Source organism: Ammospiza nelsoni, chromosome 1 (assembly GCF_027579445.1).
Source record: "Ammospiza nelsoni isolate bAmmNel1 chromosome 1, bAmmNel1.pri, whole genome shotgun sequence".
Classification (NCBI taxonomy): Eukaryota; Metazoa; Chordata; class Aves; order Passeriformes; family Passerellidae; genus Ammospiza; species Ammospiza nelsoni.
Window position 1 is genome coordinate 65,663,858 of NC_080633.1, and position 19,172 is coordinate 65,683,029.

At 39.8% G+C, this 19,172-nt stretch overlaps 1 protein-coding gene across 8 annotated transcripts in view; it reads right to left on the reverse strand.

Moving 5' to 3' along the window:
* The window catches only part of PHACTR1 (phosphatase and actin regulator 1), a 325,876-nt gene that overhangs the window by 67,435 nt on the left and 239,269 nt on the right, over window positions 1–19,172 (reverse strand). For 6 of the 8 annotated variants that reach the window (XM_059472153.1, XM_059472144.1, XM_059472127.1 and 3 more), the window contains 3 exons: window positions 7,950–8,030; window positions 1,252–1,431; window positions 13–219 (listed from right to left, as the gene is read on the reverse strand). In XM_059472153.1, coding sequence (XP_059328136.1) covers window positions 13–219; window positions 1,252–1,431; window positions 7,950–8,030 — 468 coding nt within the window. The remainder of the gene's footprint in view (window positions 1–12; window positions 220–1,251; window positions 1,432–7,949; window positions 8,031–19,172) is intronic. The other 2 variants (XM_059472170.1, XM_059472178.1) reach the window with 2 other exon arrangements.

A 19,172-nucleotide genomic window follows, 5' to 3' on the forward strand; every position in this document is an offset into this window, starting at 1 on the left:
ATACCTACTTACCAGTTAAGTGGCTGGCAATCCTGGCAATAGGTTTAGGAGGCAGGGCAGGGGGCTGTTTGAGGAGGGACAACTGTTTCACTGGGGTGTCCTCATGGTCTCCAGGGAAAGCGGCAGATTTTTTGGGGGGAAGTAGCAGGACTGGTTTAGCTGTAGGATCTTGGGACAGGAGGACGCCGGATTCATTGGATGTGGGGCTCTCTTCAGACACTGGAGGACACAACCACATCATAGACGCAACAACGTTATGAGCAAAGCAGCAGCAGATACAGCCGAAGTCAGACAAGAAAAGCAGCACAGCAATGCAGATTAGCAATGACTCATAGATTTCACTCAAACATCGTATAACGTAGAAAGGAGGAAAGAAGGAAAGAAAGAAAATAAAAGAGAAAGAGTAACACACATCTACACAACAGCCAAATTTCCCATTACTTCTGAGAGAAGCCAGCTCCCATCCAGGCTGGGTAGTACTTCCACATCAGGAACACAAATCAGGTTTTATAATGTCACATCTCTGATGGTCTGTCACCACAGCTTGCCTAGGACCAGATATGTTAGCAGGTGATCTGTAAACTTACCCTGTTAAATGTAAAAAGCACCTCACGGGGCCTACTCTGTTTTGAAAAGGCTGCATAGCTGTGCAAGATCACGGATGACAACTTCTACTGCTCACTTTTCCTCACTTGACCTTTGTCCACAACTCTCAGCAGCACAACCTGATGCAGAAAGAGGAGCTAACCTAGATGTAGAGCATTACTGTCTCCCTGCACAGGCTGGGGAAGAAGAGCAGCCAGCCTCACCCAGGGCAGGGCAGCTGACTGTGTTAGTTACTGACAGATGTGTGGTGGGAACTACAGACAGCACCATGGGGCAGGTAGAGGGCACAAAGTTGTACCCCAGGGCTCAAAAGTGTTGTAAGCTCTCTGCTCTAGAGCTCATTGGTACATCTGAGATGTAGACAGAGAGCTGGAAACCTGCTTTTTACATGTTCACAAAGTGCAGGGGTTTTGCCTCACTCTGAGAGAGGTTACTGGCCTAGAGGTAGAGCATTAATTCTCCATCATGTCAGTCAAAATTTCTTGTGGAGCATTCAGTGACAATCTCTATACTGTCACCTCCTTCTACACCAGAAGACCTTCATTTTGACAAGGATTTCTCAGGGCTAAACACCAAATGTTAGAAGTCAAAAACTTGTTTCAAACAGCTTAGAGTATCTACACCGTAACATAAATGAGATGTTACCTGTCCCATCCATGATCTCTGTGGTTGGGAGCACTTCATATGAGCAGGGTTCCACAGATGCTGGGACTGACTCCAGTTCTGCTAGGGCTGGCAGGGACACCTGGCTGGAGCTCAGCCCAGAGCCCAGAGGCTGTCCATTCTCCAAAGCTCCTTCTTCATTTGGTATGGAAAGTTCCCCATCTGTTCATAGTCGGAGGAAAGAAGAATGGCAAAAAAAGAGACATAAATAAAATGCAGACAGAATTTTAAATTAAATCTATTTCCATTTAGATTGTTTTCAAATGAGGAACTTGGACTGAGATCTTCTATATACACATGCACTGGGTTTACGTGGAAAAGTTTTGATACCAGGGGGTCTACATGGGTGACTTCTGTGAGTAGCTGCCAGAAGTTTCCCCCATGTCTGATGGAACCAGTTCCAAGCTGGACCTACTGCTGGCCACGGCTGAGCCTATCAGTGATGGTGGTAGCACCTCTGGAGTAACATATAATTATAGTCAAATATCTGTATTCATCTTTTGCTCTACCCTGGAATGGTCATTATGAACCGTGTTCTAAGTTGGTTGATTCCTGACCATCATTGACCCACATAGACATGCAGTCCCATCCAATGCCAAAAAAAAATCTGTTTTCCCTCTCTTTGTTGAATCTGGGAAGTCAGGAATGACAGTAGGCTGGAACTAAAGAATATTAATACATACTGTATATAACATTTTAATATTAATAACAATAATTATTAGCTTTCCCCACACCAACTTTTATGCTATAAGGGACACAAAATCACAGGGATATGTCCCTGTTTTACATACAAATAACCACATTTTATATAAGGAAGAGAAAATATTTTTTTTATTTGCCTGATGTAAAGTCTTGATACTGGGGTATATCAGATTCCATTTAGAAAGCCTGTTTTTATAGTTACTAATAATATCTCCTCTATCTGAGCAAAATTTCTGTGACAGCAGCTGGCATTTTCTTTCCTATCAAATATCCCTTCACATTAGAAATAATAAAGAGCAGAAGAAAGGATTCAGATTATTCTCTATGATGTCAACCTGTATGATTTTTATCTCTGAACTTGTTAAGCACAGCACTCGGGTACCTGGAGGCAGTGACTACATGGACATCACAATTAGAGTTTTATAAAGCAAAGTGTTCAGCCCCTATGGTTACAAATGGAAACCTGAAAATATAACTGAAATGTGACCTGTAAAATTAAAAACCAGCAGGCAAATATGCAGAACTTGATTTTACTATTTAAATTACTTCTAAAAATGAAACTCAGGATTTCAGAATATGCTTTTAGCTTTTTGGTCACTACTGATTAGCCATATGTGGCTCAATGTATTGAGTGGAGATGTACATCAGTCAAATAAGCGCACATTTTCCCCTCACAGGGCTAACAAATCACTTTGGAAAACAATACTGAAAAGATAAAAAGTCTAATTTTGGTGCTAGTATACAGCAATTAACAAGTCTGAAAATACATTAGCTGATAACTATTCAGAATAATGTTTCTGCCATTTAAAGCTTCTCTACAGCAAGTGAAGATGGCCTCCTATCTATTTTGGAATTATTATGAATACCGAGGTCTTGACTTTCTTGGTTTTGTTGGACGCTTTTTGGAGCCCAGAGAGCTATTATGGTAGTGCAGTCACATCATACTAGACTGAAACCTGACCCATGACTTTGAGAGATCAACTGAGCTGGCTAAAAGGTGGCAACATGAATTAAACCTATGGGCTTGGGCCAAGTGTATGTAGCGCAAACTCCTTTCTAACTGCTGTGCCCATTCTATTCAAAGCTGTTTACTTCAGCTTACATACTGGCTGAATTTTTTTTTTTTAATTTTTGCTGCCTAGGAAAGTAAACATTTTTTTACTTAGCTGTTTGGGCAGAAATGCTGTGTACTCTATGCTGGCTCTGTCTCCCTTTTATGAAGACATGTTTGGGATAAGGATTAATGTTCTCTCAGTCCCTGGTTTCATGGAAGAGTGTAACTATTTCTTATGTAGAGCATCTGCTTCTTGAATGAAAGGCAGCAACTGTGTCCAGCAATATATTCATTAATTCAGTGCATTAATTCAAACTAAATGTGACTGTAACTATGAGAAAAGTATGCATGACAAACCCAGCAATGTTTGCTTTTTGGAGAGATGACTACACATTCTTCATGAAGTGAGATGCCTATTGTAATATGCTGAGCACCTTGAAATCCTACTGTCTTAAGTGTGCTATGTACTTCTCAAGGTATATTAGCATGATTTAAAAAGACAGCATTTGAATGATCCATGAAGACCTACAATTGCAAAAAAAGTAAAATGTAAGATAAAATTTTGGCTTTTACCTTTTGTCTTAATACTAATGCATGGCATCTTTCTGTACTGACAATGTAACCTTTTTTAATCTTACATCTGAATAGCTTTAATCTTGATTTAGAGTCTAAAGCTTGTCCTGGGATTTGAATGAAATCATCAGACATGGCACAGAATCATGACTGAAATATACACCCTAAATCAGGTGTTGCTTAAAGAAGAGCTACCTGGAGAGTTGCTCAAGTACAGCAAACAGATCAAAGATGTGGAAAAAATAATTTGTAGAGGAAAGAGTATCTCAGTATGAATTAATCCTGCATCAGAGATATGCTTGACAACCAGATACAAAAGGCAAATTACTTATTATTTTCAAAGTATTAAAGCTATTCCAGTTGGCTGATATACAAATGAAAAGAATCCCGGTAATGCAATTATTACATATACAAGGATGAACTTATCTGTTTTCAGGAACTGGCTATGACTTTAAAGTTAATTTTGCACAGTGATAACATATGTAATCTTTTGTTCTCAGACTTGCTAAATCCTTTGCTGTTTTCACAGTGTCTGGTGCTACTTAGTGGAAAATTACTAAGTCCAGGAGCTTTAATAACATCAGCTGTGCGTGAAACTGGACAGGTCCAGGAGGGAGTAGCTTGACCTCTGCAGCAAGAGAGCACATGAAGGCTGCTCTTCCTTCTCTTACTCAGGAGACTCTGCACACCTGAGGTCACTGAAAAAACAGGACCTCAGAGGAAACTCTCTTATGCAAAGGACTCTGCCCAGACACTGATTCATATCAGCATGTGAAAGCACAGCATGGGACGAAGGCCCAGAGATACACAGACGATGTCTTCAAAACCTGTGGCTCCTAAGCATGGTTTGTACTCCTGAACACATCTGCATTTTCCACTCTCAGGTACTTCTAAAACATTGCCTGGTGTGAAGCAGCCCACAGTGCATCACACTGACTGGCACAAACCAGTCCTGTTGTGTTCCCCCTTTTTTGTAGCTCTGCCTACCCTCTCACTGTGTCTTTTACTCTGAACTACCTTAGAGTACACAACTTTTTGCATATCTGAAAAGTGCCACACTCATGCATTCCTTCTACAGAAGACTGGCTATGGAAGTCAAAATGGACAAGCTGAAATCCTGGATTAATTTTTGGATAGGGTTATTTCCTTCAATACTTGTCTGCTCTCAAGTAGACTGTCCAAGCAAGAAATTCTTGATGACAAAGACTAGGAAGGGCAGAGTAAAATTCATTGTCATTCTCTGCCATGACCCCAAGGGTGGGAAATGGAAAACTGGGTGTTCTTGTATGTGGTCAAGACCTGCCCCTGGAACTGTTTCCTAGCCTTGGTGGCTACCTTAGAACAGTAGCTGGGATCCTGCACAACTTCAGCACCTAAGCAGATGCCTGATTTTGCGGGATGCCATGGAGTTTGAGACAGGCTGCTTCTGGAGGAGTTCAAAACTTCAATTTTGAATACCAGAATATAAAAGACGAAGACTGCCCATGTTTTCTTGGAAAACCATTGCAACATTGCCTTTGGCATAAGTAATTGGTGCACATTCATATTCAGAAATTTCTCACTACAGGCAATGTCATCTACATTCAGAAAGAAGAAGAGCTATCAAAATACTACAAGTAGATTTAGTTCTTTGACCAGCAGCATGAAACAGTGGGCAATTCTAATGACAGATGTTTTTGGGACGGTTACACCTCCATGTGGAAATCAAGGTCTGCTCCTATGTGTAGGAGTGATGGCAAAAATATGAGTTCCTCTAAATGTTGAGGTATGTTCTATGATGCAGGTGGAAGATGTGTTTTTAACCTCTCAGGACTATCTGCCCACAAATTATAAGAACAGCAGGAGCTTAATCAGATACTTCTTCAACTTACTATTTTCCAAAAGTACAGAGTATTTGAAAAAGATTATAGCCTTTGCCTACATTTTCAGAATACTCAAGTCACAGACCCCTGGAAATGGAAGATAACAGAAACTGATTCTGTCATGAGTTTGGCCCTTAGTAAGGAAGCGCTCTCTGCAGTTCAGTCAGGAGCAGCTTCAAGTGACTAATTTAAATGTGGGGGTCACTGAAATAATAACAGCATTTCTTGTTTTCCAAATGCAGCAGCTGGACTGCAGTGACTCTCCTATGTGTGACTACTGTGACTTACTGCACTCTGATAATTTTCACCTGCTGGGTGACACGAAGTCCTCTGAAAAGTCAGCAAATCCTGAAGCAAACAGGTCAGACTGTCACCTTAAACAGCAGGAAAACCAACCAGCTAATTATGCTTTTCTTCAAGGTAGAAGATTTGACAAAAACAAAACAAAACACAAGGCAAAAATTCTTGTTCTTGGGTCAATCTGCCTGCACTATTTCCTTTTATCGGTATGGGTTTTTAAAGAAAGAAAAAGCCAAAGTTACTCACAGGCCTGCTTTGCCCACCTCTTAGGAAAGGGAGATAAAGAGATTTACACCTATTGTCTGTGCAAGATGCCTCTTGGCATGGAAGGTGCTACCACAATCAAATAAAGCGTTCTACCAGGAAATGCTAAAGGTCTGTTGTTTTCTCAAAGAATTAGAGGTTACCTAACAGGAATTACAAAGAAAATGTAACTTCCACTTAAGGTTGTCAATGAAAAAAATCCTTCATTAGAATTACTCTCAGATTATTACACCACTGAAGGAAATAATGCTTTTGCTCTACACATCTTGCCTTGTTCACATCCTTGTATCATCACAGCTGTTTGAGTACTGCTGCTATTCTTGTGTATTACCACCTTCTTCTCTGCCCTACCTCTTTCTATTCATATCAGCTTTGTAAAGGTGAAAAATCGCTATAAAGAGGAAATAATTTCTTTCTTTCAAATGCCTACAGACAACTTACAATTTGCTTCACAAGATGACACAGAAGTTTTCAAACAATATCATTTGATCAAGAAGAAAAAAAACCTGTAATGCTTTGGTAGCATGCTTTGGTAGCAATAGAAGAGGAATCTTCTCAAGTTTCAACGTGGAAGGCAAGTCACAGAAGACTTCACAGAAAAGATTTTTCCTGGGGAAGCCTTTAGGGTTATGTAGGGCTGGTTCAGAGGGTGGCTACATGTGGGATGCGAGGCAGGGATGAAGGAGGTCACACCTGGGACAGAGGTGTGACTGAAGGCTGCCTTCTGAGCTGGCTGAAGCACTAATCCCTTGGTGTGACAGCCTGGACCCCGCCTCACTGGCTGTGGTCTGATCTGAGTCACACTACAAAACGGGGGCAGCACAAAGCAGTGAGAAGGGCAAGCCTGTTGACAGGACTTGTTTTTACTCTCAAGTTGCATCTAGGATGGTTTATAAGCCACTAGGTCATAGTGAGAGCACACTACTACACATAACTAGTAGAAACTGTAAAATTTAATGATAAGCACATTTTTGCTGCAGTTTGTTTTTAACTTAAAAAAATTAGCAGCCTGAGTTAGTAAATTTTTAAATTCCTAATAAGCTCGAGTAAAAAGCAGGTAACAGATTTAAATGGTCCTGAATTTTTGAAATAGGCCATACTTCTAATATTTGTGGAAACTTCTAATTTCTGTTGACTTCTATGAGATTTTGTACTGCTATTTCTACTGCTATGTCAAAAACCTTTAGACTTTGAATTAATGAGGCTTTAAAGCATATGCATAAGTTCTATTGTGATTAAGAAGTAACTTTATTATGTTTTTATATAATTTGTTGAATTAATTACCTTAGTAATTGACAAGGGAAGCAGCAAAACAAATAGAAGACGCACTCAAATACTGACATGTATGTAACAGATGTCAACTATGTATTGTGTTACCAGTGTAAAACAATGATTTTTGTAAAACAATGGCATTTTGCATAAACAAGACACTAAAAACTCAACAAATTAATTATCCTGAACAAGGAATTATTATCTCTTCTGAACTGTTTCAAGGGAAAGTATATAGTTCTGTGCTCATCAGGATCCAAAACCTTTAAATGTTTCCCTTTTCCACAACAGTTAATTCCAAAGTGACTCAACCAGACAATGGCAACACACAGAGACATGAACCCACTACATTTCTCCACAGCCTGGATGCTTTGCTCTTTGCAGTCAGTGACTACTGCCTATTGCTGTGATTTTTATTTCTATTGCTTTACATTTCCGATTATTTTTAATTTTTATTTGCTAACTAACTACCACATGTATTCAACAGAGAGGGCCAGATTACAGCAAAGTCAAGAGAAGTGTTCAGAGATCTTATTTTGCACAGTCTTGCAATTCAGAACTCTCTGTTCCTGGTTTCTAGTGTTACAATTATGCAATGTCTGGCCATAAAGCTATATGGGATGCCAATTTACTGTTGTGAAAAGAAAAACACTTACCTTTATCAAAAATTTCTTTCAGCACTCCTCGTTTTATAAGCTCCTCTCTGCTTTGCCTCATTGACATTTTTCTTTCCAAAGCTGTAACAAAGGATAAGGGTCAATATAAACAGAAAAGAAGGGAAATTATTGTTTTAAAAGGCTCTATGCCTTTTAAAGGCATTTAAAAATGCTCTTTCTCCTCTTCAAGTCAGTGCAGTTTAGCATCTCGAAATAAAGGCTACTGGTAGTCCAGAGAATCTGTCTGCTACTGCAGTGTGGCTGTTACTGACAGAAATGGTGGTAAACTGACTGATTTAAGGGCATGTCTGCACAGCCATTGCTTGGTTTTGACACATAAGCCAAACATTTCTGATTTCTGTGGAGAGTTAGGGACAGCAAAGGGAGAAAAGGGAGATTATTGCAGGAGCTGAAGAGGGAAAGGTAAGAAAGAAGGCAACACAAAGGCTCAAACCAAGTAAAGATGTGGCCACAGAACATGGCCATGGACTGTGTCCAAGCTGTGAAAGCCAAGGCTTCTTTGCCACTTGTTCCAGTGAGGGCACGTTATGGTGTTTGGGACAGTGCAAAAAAAGAGCTGATTAATAGAGCCTTCTCTTCCCTGGAGGAGTGTCTTCCCCTAAAGAGATGTAAAGCAGGGAAACTCCAAGAGAGCCACTGCAATTTATGCCAGATTTGAACAGCTCAAGTTGTGTATTGGCTGCTTGGAGACCGCGGTCACTGAGCAGCAAAATGACAGATAGAAAATACATGTTTCTTTAGTGCAGTAGTAATTAAAACAACGTCCAATTAACCAAAACACCACAAAGGACACACACACAGGCAAAGAGCTGAAAGCCAGAAGCTGGGGGCTCAAGAAGTGATGTGAAGGAGTGGCTGTGACTGAACCCGCTCTGTGAGAAACAAGCCTGTGCCTGCCAAAAAAGAGGCACAGTCAAGGGCAAATGGCTTCTGCCATATGCTCCTCTAGCAGACCCAGCACTGATGCACACATACACACACACACACAAATGAACTGGGACTTAGCATCCTCAGCCTGCCCAAGGCAGATTTAAAGCAAAAGAGGCTTGGAAACCCCCTCTTCTCCCCTGAAAACAGGAAGGTGCAACCTTTCTTGGTACTGCTGTGTGTTGATTGTTCCCACAGGGACCCATATATCTAGTGAATTAGCTATGCTTATACTGGCACACTGTGCTTATTGCAACTTATTTGCTGCCAGATACTTAGGGCTAATATGAACAAGGCCAGCTCTGCTTCACTTTTTTCCACAGAATAAATGTTTTTCCCTGTTTTTAAAATCAGTTTTGAGCATGTATTCTTCAGGACAAAGATGACCAATATGTACAGTCAGAAGCTAGTTAAAAACCCTGGTCTCCCCAGGTAGAGACACACTCTCTGAACTTCAGCATGGATGAGAATTAAAGGCAGGTCCCTTTGCTGAAGCACCAGACACCATACCCATTAACCAGCCACATGGTGCAGTTTCATTTTGGAGGTTGTTAAACTAACAACACCATTTGAAGAAGTGCTTTAGGCACCTCAGCTGACTTGCAATGAAACACTGATTTCTAAGTTTTTAATATGCTTTTGAAAAGAAAGGCTCAACTACAAAACTCTGGAGTCACACTGCAGACTGCTCTCCAAGCTGCCTTTTCCCTGTGCTGAAAGGGTCTTGTTCTGGTGCAGCATTTAAAGCTTTTTTCTCTTCCTCCTTAAGAATAGCTGCTCTCAGACCTTCCAAGAAGAGCCAGAACAAGCTGCAACTAATTCCTGAGCCTTTTCCCACCAAAGAAATTGTTAAAACTGACTGAGTTTAAAGAGCAATTTGGTGGCACCCAGCACCTTTTCCAATAGGTCTCAAAAAGTGTAATTTTCTGTTAGAATAAGCAGCACACTGAACTTGCTCGTCAGTGGGAAACCAAGATGGGTGAATCAGCAGCAAAGCAGCAGTTTCTGCATACAGACAGCAGCACTGCACACAGAACAAAGACACAGGCAAATTCTATTTCTGTACTCTATCTGACCACAGATAGCTAAGTAAGAGATCCCCATTTTGCACACAAATTCACTGGCATCCACCTGGGTGTCCTGTGTCACCCTCCTGCCCAGACAAGAGCTGGTTATGCAAGGTAGCAGCGTATGACTTCATGGCTAGGAGGTCCCACCTCATTATCATAGTACTGGTAAGAAACACAGTCATTTTGCATTCAAAGATAGAATATAAATATTTTGAAGACTGTACATATATAAATTTATCGGATATTCCCTATTGTGATCTGCTTGTTTTCAAGAATGAAAAAACCTACAACCCTTGAGCTGAAGCTCAGACAAAATAAATTTTTTCAGTTTCTAAATCCTTTCTAAGTAGGTACAGGACTTATAGTATTAACTATTTTCCTACTAAGCCAGTTTAATTAATAAGATATTTAGAGGAAGGGCATGCTGGGCTAAGAGCAGCACTGAATTATAGCAGATGTTATATTAAAACTGTGGAACATGCTGCCTTTCTTCAATTCAAATCTTCCTCCCAAACAAGTGTTGTACATTTAAGTGCATAACCTGCTAAGCTATTGCTGATCAGATGGAAAAAAAATGAAAACATTTAGACACAGAACTCATTAGAGTCTAACACTCTGAACAATGAAATGCTTTACTTGGTCTGGATTTCTCTGACTAAGATTGCCAGTTCTTTTATGAAGGATTTTCATTTCAAGGAGAAAGCTGGTACAAAATAAATTCATTCACTCTCCACTGAGAAGGAATCCATTCACAGCAGAGGATAAATGTAAACCTTTGAATTAATCCTTGATTCATGAGAACCGTGTAAATTCTGTGATGGGAAAAACTGAATTATAATTAATATTTAAGAAAAGATGTATTACTTCATTAGTGTTTTTCCTTGGTGATTAACCTCATTTTTTTTCATTTGTACAACCTTCCAGGAGATTAGAAATAAGCATTAAGCCCTCTTTATTGGGTCTACTTATTCCAGAAACTAGTTACTGCAACAAATTCATCCACTCTACAAGAAACTCTCAGTTACTAGTTTAGAGAAATGAGCCCATGTGTACTTAATGGTAGAAGCGTACAGATTTTGCCAGTGTGCTCTGCAGTACGCTGTTTCTTTTATGCTTTGATGAAGAAACAGTGGGAAATGTTTTTATTAATGTTTCTGAGCTGCTATTTTTGAACTCGTCCCTCAGGAGCAGCCCCCCTCTGCTGTTCAAGCAGAGTTTTTCCTCTGTGGCAGACCCATTAAGATCAGTAAAGCCTTGACAGGGTCAGGAGAAGTTCCTGCCCCTCCACTCTGAAAATCAAACACAGTTTTGTCTTTATCCCTTTAACAGGCTGCTGTGCTCCGTGATGGCAGTGCTTGTGGGCTGCTCCTCCAGCTGAGCCGGCGAAGCTCCGCGCTGCCGCTGAGCCCAGCGCTCCTGCTGCTCCATTAACCAGCCAGAGCGGCATTTGTGCCGTCAGGACACACAGACTTCCCATCCTCCTGTCTTCCCTCCGAGGCAAAAACACCTCAGATGAACTATTCCAACCTGCATCTATATGAGACAACAATAAATTAATAATAAATATTATTATACAAGATAATGATAAAGTGTCCTCCTTTGCAGCAATTGTCATGTTGCTGCTACACCAAAGGGTGGACTAAATAAACAAGGCCTGCCCTTTTCGTCTGACAACTGAAACAAAATCCCAGTCTGTGCTGGCCAATTGGATCTTAACCTTGCTTTTTTCTGAGGTTGTCCTTGGCTTTTGTTTTAAAAAGCACTGGGGGATGCTTTGCATGAATTCTTCCTTTTAAAGGCCACTGTAATTTTCATGATGATTTTAGAAAGCAAAGGTTGTTACAGGATGAAGCTGAGAGCAGAAGCTTTCAATTATACTTGCTTTTAATAGAAATCTGCTTTGCTAATAATTCAGATCTGAATAATTAGAAACAAGTAAACCAATTGCTTTTCACAATGTTTAGATAAACAACCATCACTGTTTTCTTTAGATTTATAAGGAAGAAGAGATTTTCAAATGTGATGGATTATGTATTTAAAAATGTTACACATCATCTTGAAATTTTCACAACTAGGTAGACTTTCTTGGCAATCAAATGAAGTAGGATTCAGCTGATAAAAATTTTTATAGTGTGGGCTTCTGCCTCTGCGTTGGTCTCCTCATATGTTATGATCAAGTCTTGGGCATCATTAACCTCAGAATAATGTAAGAATCTTAACAAGATTGAGTTGCACCTTGGAAGTGCCTGTTAGGCTGCACTGACTGCAAAGGAATCTAAGGGTGAATGACTGAGATAAAGATGCATAAAAATAGGGCTGAATATACCCCTGAAATTAAAATTGACTGAAGAGAGTAGTTTTAAGAAAAGAAATACTGCTATAGGTGCAAGTCTTAGACATCACTGAGGAAAATGTAGATGTATCAGCTCACTGAGAGCTCCATTAATTTTGGGGTTGTTTTAATAGCTATGGCATGACACTCAGCATTGTTGCACTGAGCTTGGGGTATGACCAATACCAAAACATAGCTTGGTTAAAAAATACCTGTATTGCTCTGCTCATTGCTAAATATGAATTTTCCTTGGCTTCAAACATGAATAGGTATCTTAAAGCCTGAGGAAAGTAAAACTATTCCAACAGGCTTCTGAATCTTTGAGATTTAAAGTTCCTTACAAAAGTTTTGAGCATCTCTAATACCAGCCAAGGTTTTCCTGCAACAGTACCAACTACAAAACCTAATTCAGACAGATTACTTCCTAGAAAAGGCTGGGGGCCTCTTTTTGTCTGTGTGCTTGCCCATGACATTCCTTGTTGTGACTGTAGCCTAGCACTCCCATTCTATGAAATAAGAACATTTGAAGGAAAAAAATAGGCTGGTATAAAAGGTTAAGTTTGATTTTGAAAAGTGTATAGAAGTACCTCTCCAAATCAGCTGACCAAACAAACTCCCTTCAGTATGTGAATCACTTGGAAAACTTCTGTGGCATGTGCTACGAGACAAACTAATAACACAGAGAAGCCCCACAGCACTGATGCCACACTAAAGAGTAACTCAAAACATTCTTCAAGCAAACTCAGCTCATCACTACCGGAGTGGAAAAGTGAGGTACAGACAAGCTGCAGCAACTTGGCACACCACCTGCTACATCAGTAGCAAAGCATTAACAGCACCTGCTCTGTGACCATGGGCCAACACTCTAGGCTAGGAAATGACCCTTCTAGACTTAAAATTTGCTACTGTCATCAAGGCAAGTAAAATAACAGGAAAAAGAGGAAAAATAAAATTAACATCCCACCCCCAATTGTTTTTATTTTATTTCATTTCCAGTCTTGCAAGTACAACTGGACTTCTTTTAGATTGTGACTATGTAAAAGCATAGAGAAGATGATGTCAAGGCATCTTGCTTCCACTCCAATACAGACCAGCTCAAGACAATGGTCCATTTCCAGTTAGAAGCACTAGACTGGGAACATGATAAATCTTCATTTGTGACAGGTAATCCTTTGAAATGACACAGTAAAAATATACACATTCCTTTGAGAGTGCAGGATCAAATCTAAAATTCCTGGTTACACACTGGAAGACTTTATGAGGTGAAACAGTTGGCACACCTGGTAACTACAGATAAAAATTCAATCTTCTTTTCCTTACTGATTGAGAAAGAAAGTGAAACTGGGGAAGAAATGAAAGCAGCCTTAAGAAAACCCTAGACTTGTACTGACCATTACTACAAGTGAACTGCCAGAGGACAGACTTGGGAGGAAAGTGGATGCAAAGTCAAATCTGTGAATACAGAACTGCAGAAGCTAATCAAAATACTACAAACCACACTGAGATCACAATACAGGAACATAACTCAGAAAAAGAGCATGCAACCAGAAATTCAGCAAACACAGGGAAAGGCAGAGAAATTATATCTGAACAACTCTACCACAATAGTTCTTTATTCTTTCTGAACCAAAGAAATCAGAAACCTAATCCAAGAACAGATGGACTGTATTTTTTTCATACAGAAGGCCTTAAAAAAATCAATCAAAGAAGGTGTCTTCCTAGGGAAAGAACTACACTTCAAGTTAGATCCAAAGAAACCCAACATAATGGATTTCACAGGCCAAGCCGAGCAAGCATGGCAGAAGATGAATGCATGAAAGCAGGAGATAAAACAAGAAATCTTGACAAACATAACAAAAGCTGTGTGTTCAGGGGAAAAAAAAAACAACCCTAAGAAAGCAGGTTTGAAAAGAAAACAAGATTGTAGACACCTTAAGAAACATGTTACCACCCTCAGCTGCCTAGCTGATAAAGAGCAAAACAGAACTCCACTGTGTCAGCAAACTGTGATAATCTATCAAAAGGATTTTTGAAAGACTTGCATTTTTATACCTTTTGTACATAATTGCTTTTCTAGTCACACTTGAGAAGTTAGGGAGAAATTCAGAAAGTAGATCAGAATATTGAAAAAATGAAGAAAATACATTTCTTCTGTTCTTCCCTCTGAATTGCTGTACAGTGTTTTCATGAGTTCCTAGGCAGTACTAGGTCAAGAACTTGAAAGCTGGGCCAGCAAAAGGTATTGCTTTTCACAGCTTAATGAAAAAGTAGATTCTGTATCTTAATTAAAGAAATTTGCAACAAGGTAACATAGCATATCTTAATGTACACTTGCTCTGCAAAGACAGTGTGAGTGCAGAGTGGAAAGCCATAACCTGGCACTCAGAGACTTCTTAATTTAGGCATCAAAAACAGCAGTGAGGGGGTGGTACTGGCTGATTAGAAGGCTTTTGTCCAAGCAAGAAACCTGGCAGACTAGAACAGCCCCTGCTTATGTCCATGCTGCTACCAGCACCCTATGTAGCTATAGCTGTGCTAAAGCTTAATTGACCATAGTGATCACCACCACAGTGCTGACTGGAATGAGGTTATCTTCTAAGCACCAGCAAAAGGTAGGAGATCCATTTACATTTTCACAAATGGTGGTTTCCCCTACAGACTTCTGTGTAACAACATGCAGAGGTTGTAATATCAAAGGAAAACAAAGAATATGGGTTCTACATGTCAAACTTTTGCAACTGGACAAGATGAGTGATGCCATCTGAAAAAGATACATGGCAGCATCAGAAGCAGCTGTACATCCCAAGGAATGGCTGGTTTTTACAAGTGACTCAACCTGGTTTAGGTACCTTGCAGTCTCAGATTTCTGTATGTACAACAGACAAAAACTATGCTAAAAGCAAGTGGGTGAAGAGCTGGGTGAGATATCTGCAAAGTGTTTCCTTTGCCCTGAGAAGGTGGTTCTCAGAATGATGAGACAGCAGAAGGGATCTGCAGTGCCAACAGTAGAAATATCTATTTGCAATATTGCAATATTCTGCAGCATAGCATAAGTTAAAGGGACCTTCCTCAAAGCAAAAACCACAGTGGACATTGCTTCAATAAGATAACAACTCCTGTGACTCTCTGGAGAGTTCTCTCCATGACAGAGTTTACACATGGCATGTAACTACCCGGGCAAGCTGCTGCTTTTGGGTTTGCTCCTCATCAGACAACACTTCCAGATGGCAAAATACAGAGCACAGTTTACATAAAGAAGTCTAGAAGATGTCAGGAAACTGGATTTTCCAGAGTAACTTTTAAAGGTGAAGGAGTCAGCTTTTCTGGGATGGAAGTATGGGGAAAAATTTAGAGATAAAACCAAAACAATGGAAGACTGATGATAAGAAGGCAGAAAGAATGCTTGGACAGACCACTTGGAGATGACAACCAAGCTACTGGCCAGTATTTGGTCCCCTCATTTGCCAGCTGGGAGGATCACCTTGCTGAAAAAAGAGAGAACTGTAGTCAGTAAGACAAGCAGCACAACTCTCTATAGCAACAGCCAACTGCTGTGTAGCTTGAGTTCACCTTACAGCTGTAACTTTACAAACATATTTTGCCTGGTACCCACTGCCAGACAGATGTGTAAATCCAGTGTTTTACTCCCTAACAACATCCTATTTTGGCTACAATGAAAAAGCCTGCTCTGCTGGATGCTCCTATTTCACCAGAAAGGGATTTGAGATAATTTAAAATATATTCACACATGACTCAAACACTGTTGAAGTAAATTACAGTTTTCCACTTAGACTGGAATAATTAGTACACCGTAGCCTCCCAAACTGACATGCAAAATAGATGGGGACTTGTTTATCTGTGTCTACATGTACTCCTACTAAAAATAAATACAAAGCACAGCTTGTGACTAAGAAATACCTACTTAAATCAGAAGTTGGCTTAGCACCGTTTTGAGAGAAATGTTATGAATATTTCAGATACTTCTCAGAAACCATCACTACTGTTCTACACCCAGAAAATCTTGACTAAGCACACACAAATTAAAAATGCATTTGTTATTGAAATGAACCGGCATCAACCCTTCAACACAGACCTCTGTTAGGAGCCAAACAGGAAATCATTCATTTAATGCTTGATTATAAGAATGACTGAATCACAAAGCAACAAACACTTCCTCCAAAATAAGAAGATTCTTGAATTGCAGCTGTCACACCATCCAGCAATTATATTTGGATGATATTTCCAGCTTGTGCAATGGTGCTAGCTGGCTGGTACATAATGCTGAAAAAACCCCAAAGTGTCTTTAACGACAGCGTCTTATCTCCCAAAATAGTGCAGTCTGCTTTCTGGCTTGGTAGCTGATAGCAGTTCAAGCTACAGTAAAGGCCCACCATGCAATTTCAGAATGTTTTACACATTCAGAGTCTTGCTTTGACTCTTTTTTTGCTTCTTTGGGGTGAAAGGATAACATTCCCAGATGGAGAGAAACTTTCCATTATACATGGCAGTCCTCTGGAATCAACAGACTGAAAAGCGACCAGACTGTGACTTCAGTTACAGTAACATGAATGCAGAACAGATTCATGAGAATTTGGCATGCACCACCCTGCTTTTAATACTAATTATTCCATTATTTTAATAATGATATTTTTTTTAAGGCCACCAATGATGAAATTGCTTTATGCTCCTCTCCAGAAAATGTTGAAGTTATCTGAGAAAATAACATATTTTTTCCTCTTATTTTACCTTAATGCTTTTTGTGTGTGTGTGCAAAAACAGTTCTGATGCTTGTCTGGGATGGGGAGACAGAGATGAAGATATGAAATATGTTTATGTTTAGATGGTAACAGTTTTGAACTGAAGTACTGATATGAAAAGCAAATTTCAAAAATAAGAGGCAAGAAGGACAGTGAAGTGAAGTGAAGTGAAGTGAAGTGAAGTGAAGTGAAGTGAAGTGAAGTAGATATTATTAATACTCTGGACATTTCTTACAGTGTAATCACGTTATAAATGTAGATAATATTGTCAGTGTCATATCTTAGTACATCTGTGAAAGTGTCCCTGCTTTCAATACCCTAATACAGTTTTTCTGTTCATTGTGTAGAAAACCAAACAGAAAATTGGTAGAATTATAGATGATCTAAGGTTAAAAGCAATGGTACTGAAGAATAAAGGCCATGGTAAACAAGCCAAATATTTTTCACATCAGTGCTAATCCTGAAGAGCTTCAGCAGAATTGCAAAGTGCAACTCTTCTTTACAAGGAGCTGTGGAATTATTTCTAAGTGAAGTGTCACTTGGAGAACTTTTGAAAGAAATCAATAAAATCAGAGCAGCAAACTGCCAAGACCAGACAGTTTTCTTCCTTGAGTTCATCAGGAAATCAAATATGAACAGAGTAAGTGTGATATGTAATCTAGATAAGATAGAAAAATGGGAGATGGCAAATAGAAGGTTGCTATTCTCTAAAGTCTGAAAGTCATCTTGGAACTACAGACCAGTAAGCCTTGTTCCCATCCACCAGTCTAGGAACAGTTATATAGAATAAAGCTACACATTGGAGGCTTAGAACAGAAGATGAGAGAAGAATTCTCCTGGGTTTGAAGTCAATGAATGAAGATGTTTGTTCCAAGTTGACCTCCTCAAAGTTCCAAAACTTCTATGTTAAGGTCATTGGAAGAATTAAAATTGCATTAGATAATTAGATGTGATTATCCTCTAGTGGAATAGCAACATGTAGAAATTAAAAAGGAATGTCCCATACATAAACAGAGGGATGTCTTACAAAAACACAGTTAAGAAATGTTGACCATAGGGAGATGACAAAATTTGTTGACTGCAGTCAAAACTAAGGCTGACTGCAAAGAGCTACAAGAATTCTTATGATACTAAATGATGTGTGACAAAATTCAACATTGATAAGAGCAAAAAATACATTTGGGAAAAGGCAGCCCTAACTGTACACACTTAACAGCTCTATTAGTCATTCTCACTCAGAAGATAGTGCTTGGACAACTCTGCAGAGAATAATCTGAAAACATCATCCTAATGCTTGGGGCAGTAAAAAAAGGCAACAGAAATCTGAAATTACTAGGAAATATATACAGCCCCTTTGTGCTAGTGTAATAGTCTACAGCTAGCACAAGTTTGGGTATCCATCTCCAAAGAGATACATCAAGACTAAAAAAGTTATGAAAAAAATGAAAAAAGAATGGGGTTTGCAGAGAAATAAAGAATAATAGCAGAACCACTTTTTTGTTGGTCATCTATTCTTTTACAGCAAGGTCCTGGCTCCCCTCATATTCACAAAAATACACAGTATGTGTCATCTAGGCTGCACACTATGTAAACCAGACTGTTCTCTTGGAGGAAAATCAAGCACAAAACAGGACAGACAACATCAGTACACATCCTCTGCTGGGAGCTACACCAGACAGGGCTTCCTTGGCCTGGCATAGCCCCTCAAAGCATCTCCACAGCCCCGGCATGCTTCCAGAGCCAGAGACAAGAGCAAACCCCCAGCACAATGGCTTTTGCCCTCTGAATGCATGAGGCGGCCTTTGGCAGCGCTGCGAGCTCCGGCTCTCCTGTGTGTGGTCACGGCCCTTTGCTCCAGGCGGGGCCATTGCCAGCACAGAGAGATGCTACAGCAAGGACAGAAGTCAACAGGGAACACAAGAGGTCTGCAACACCATGAACACTCATTGACTCATTCATGAAACGCCAGAGATAAAGAGCACCCAACAAAATGGTCAGGGTGCAACTGAAAATAAGGTGCTTTTGTGCACAACGCCTTTTTTCATTGTGGAATTGTCTGCATGAGATATCCATTAAAGCTAAATTTGGTTCCAACAACACAAAGGATAAATCCACA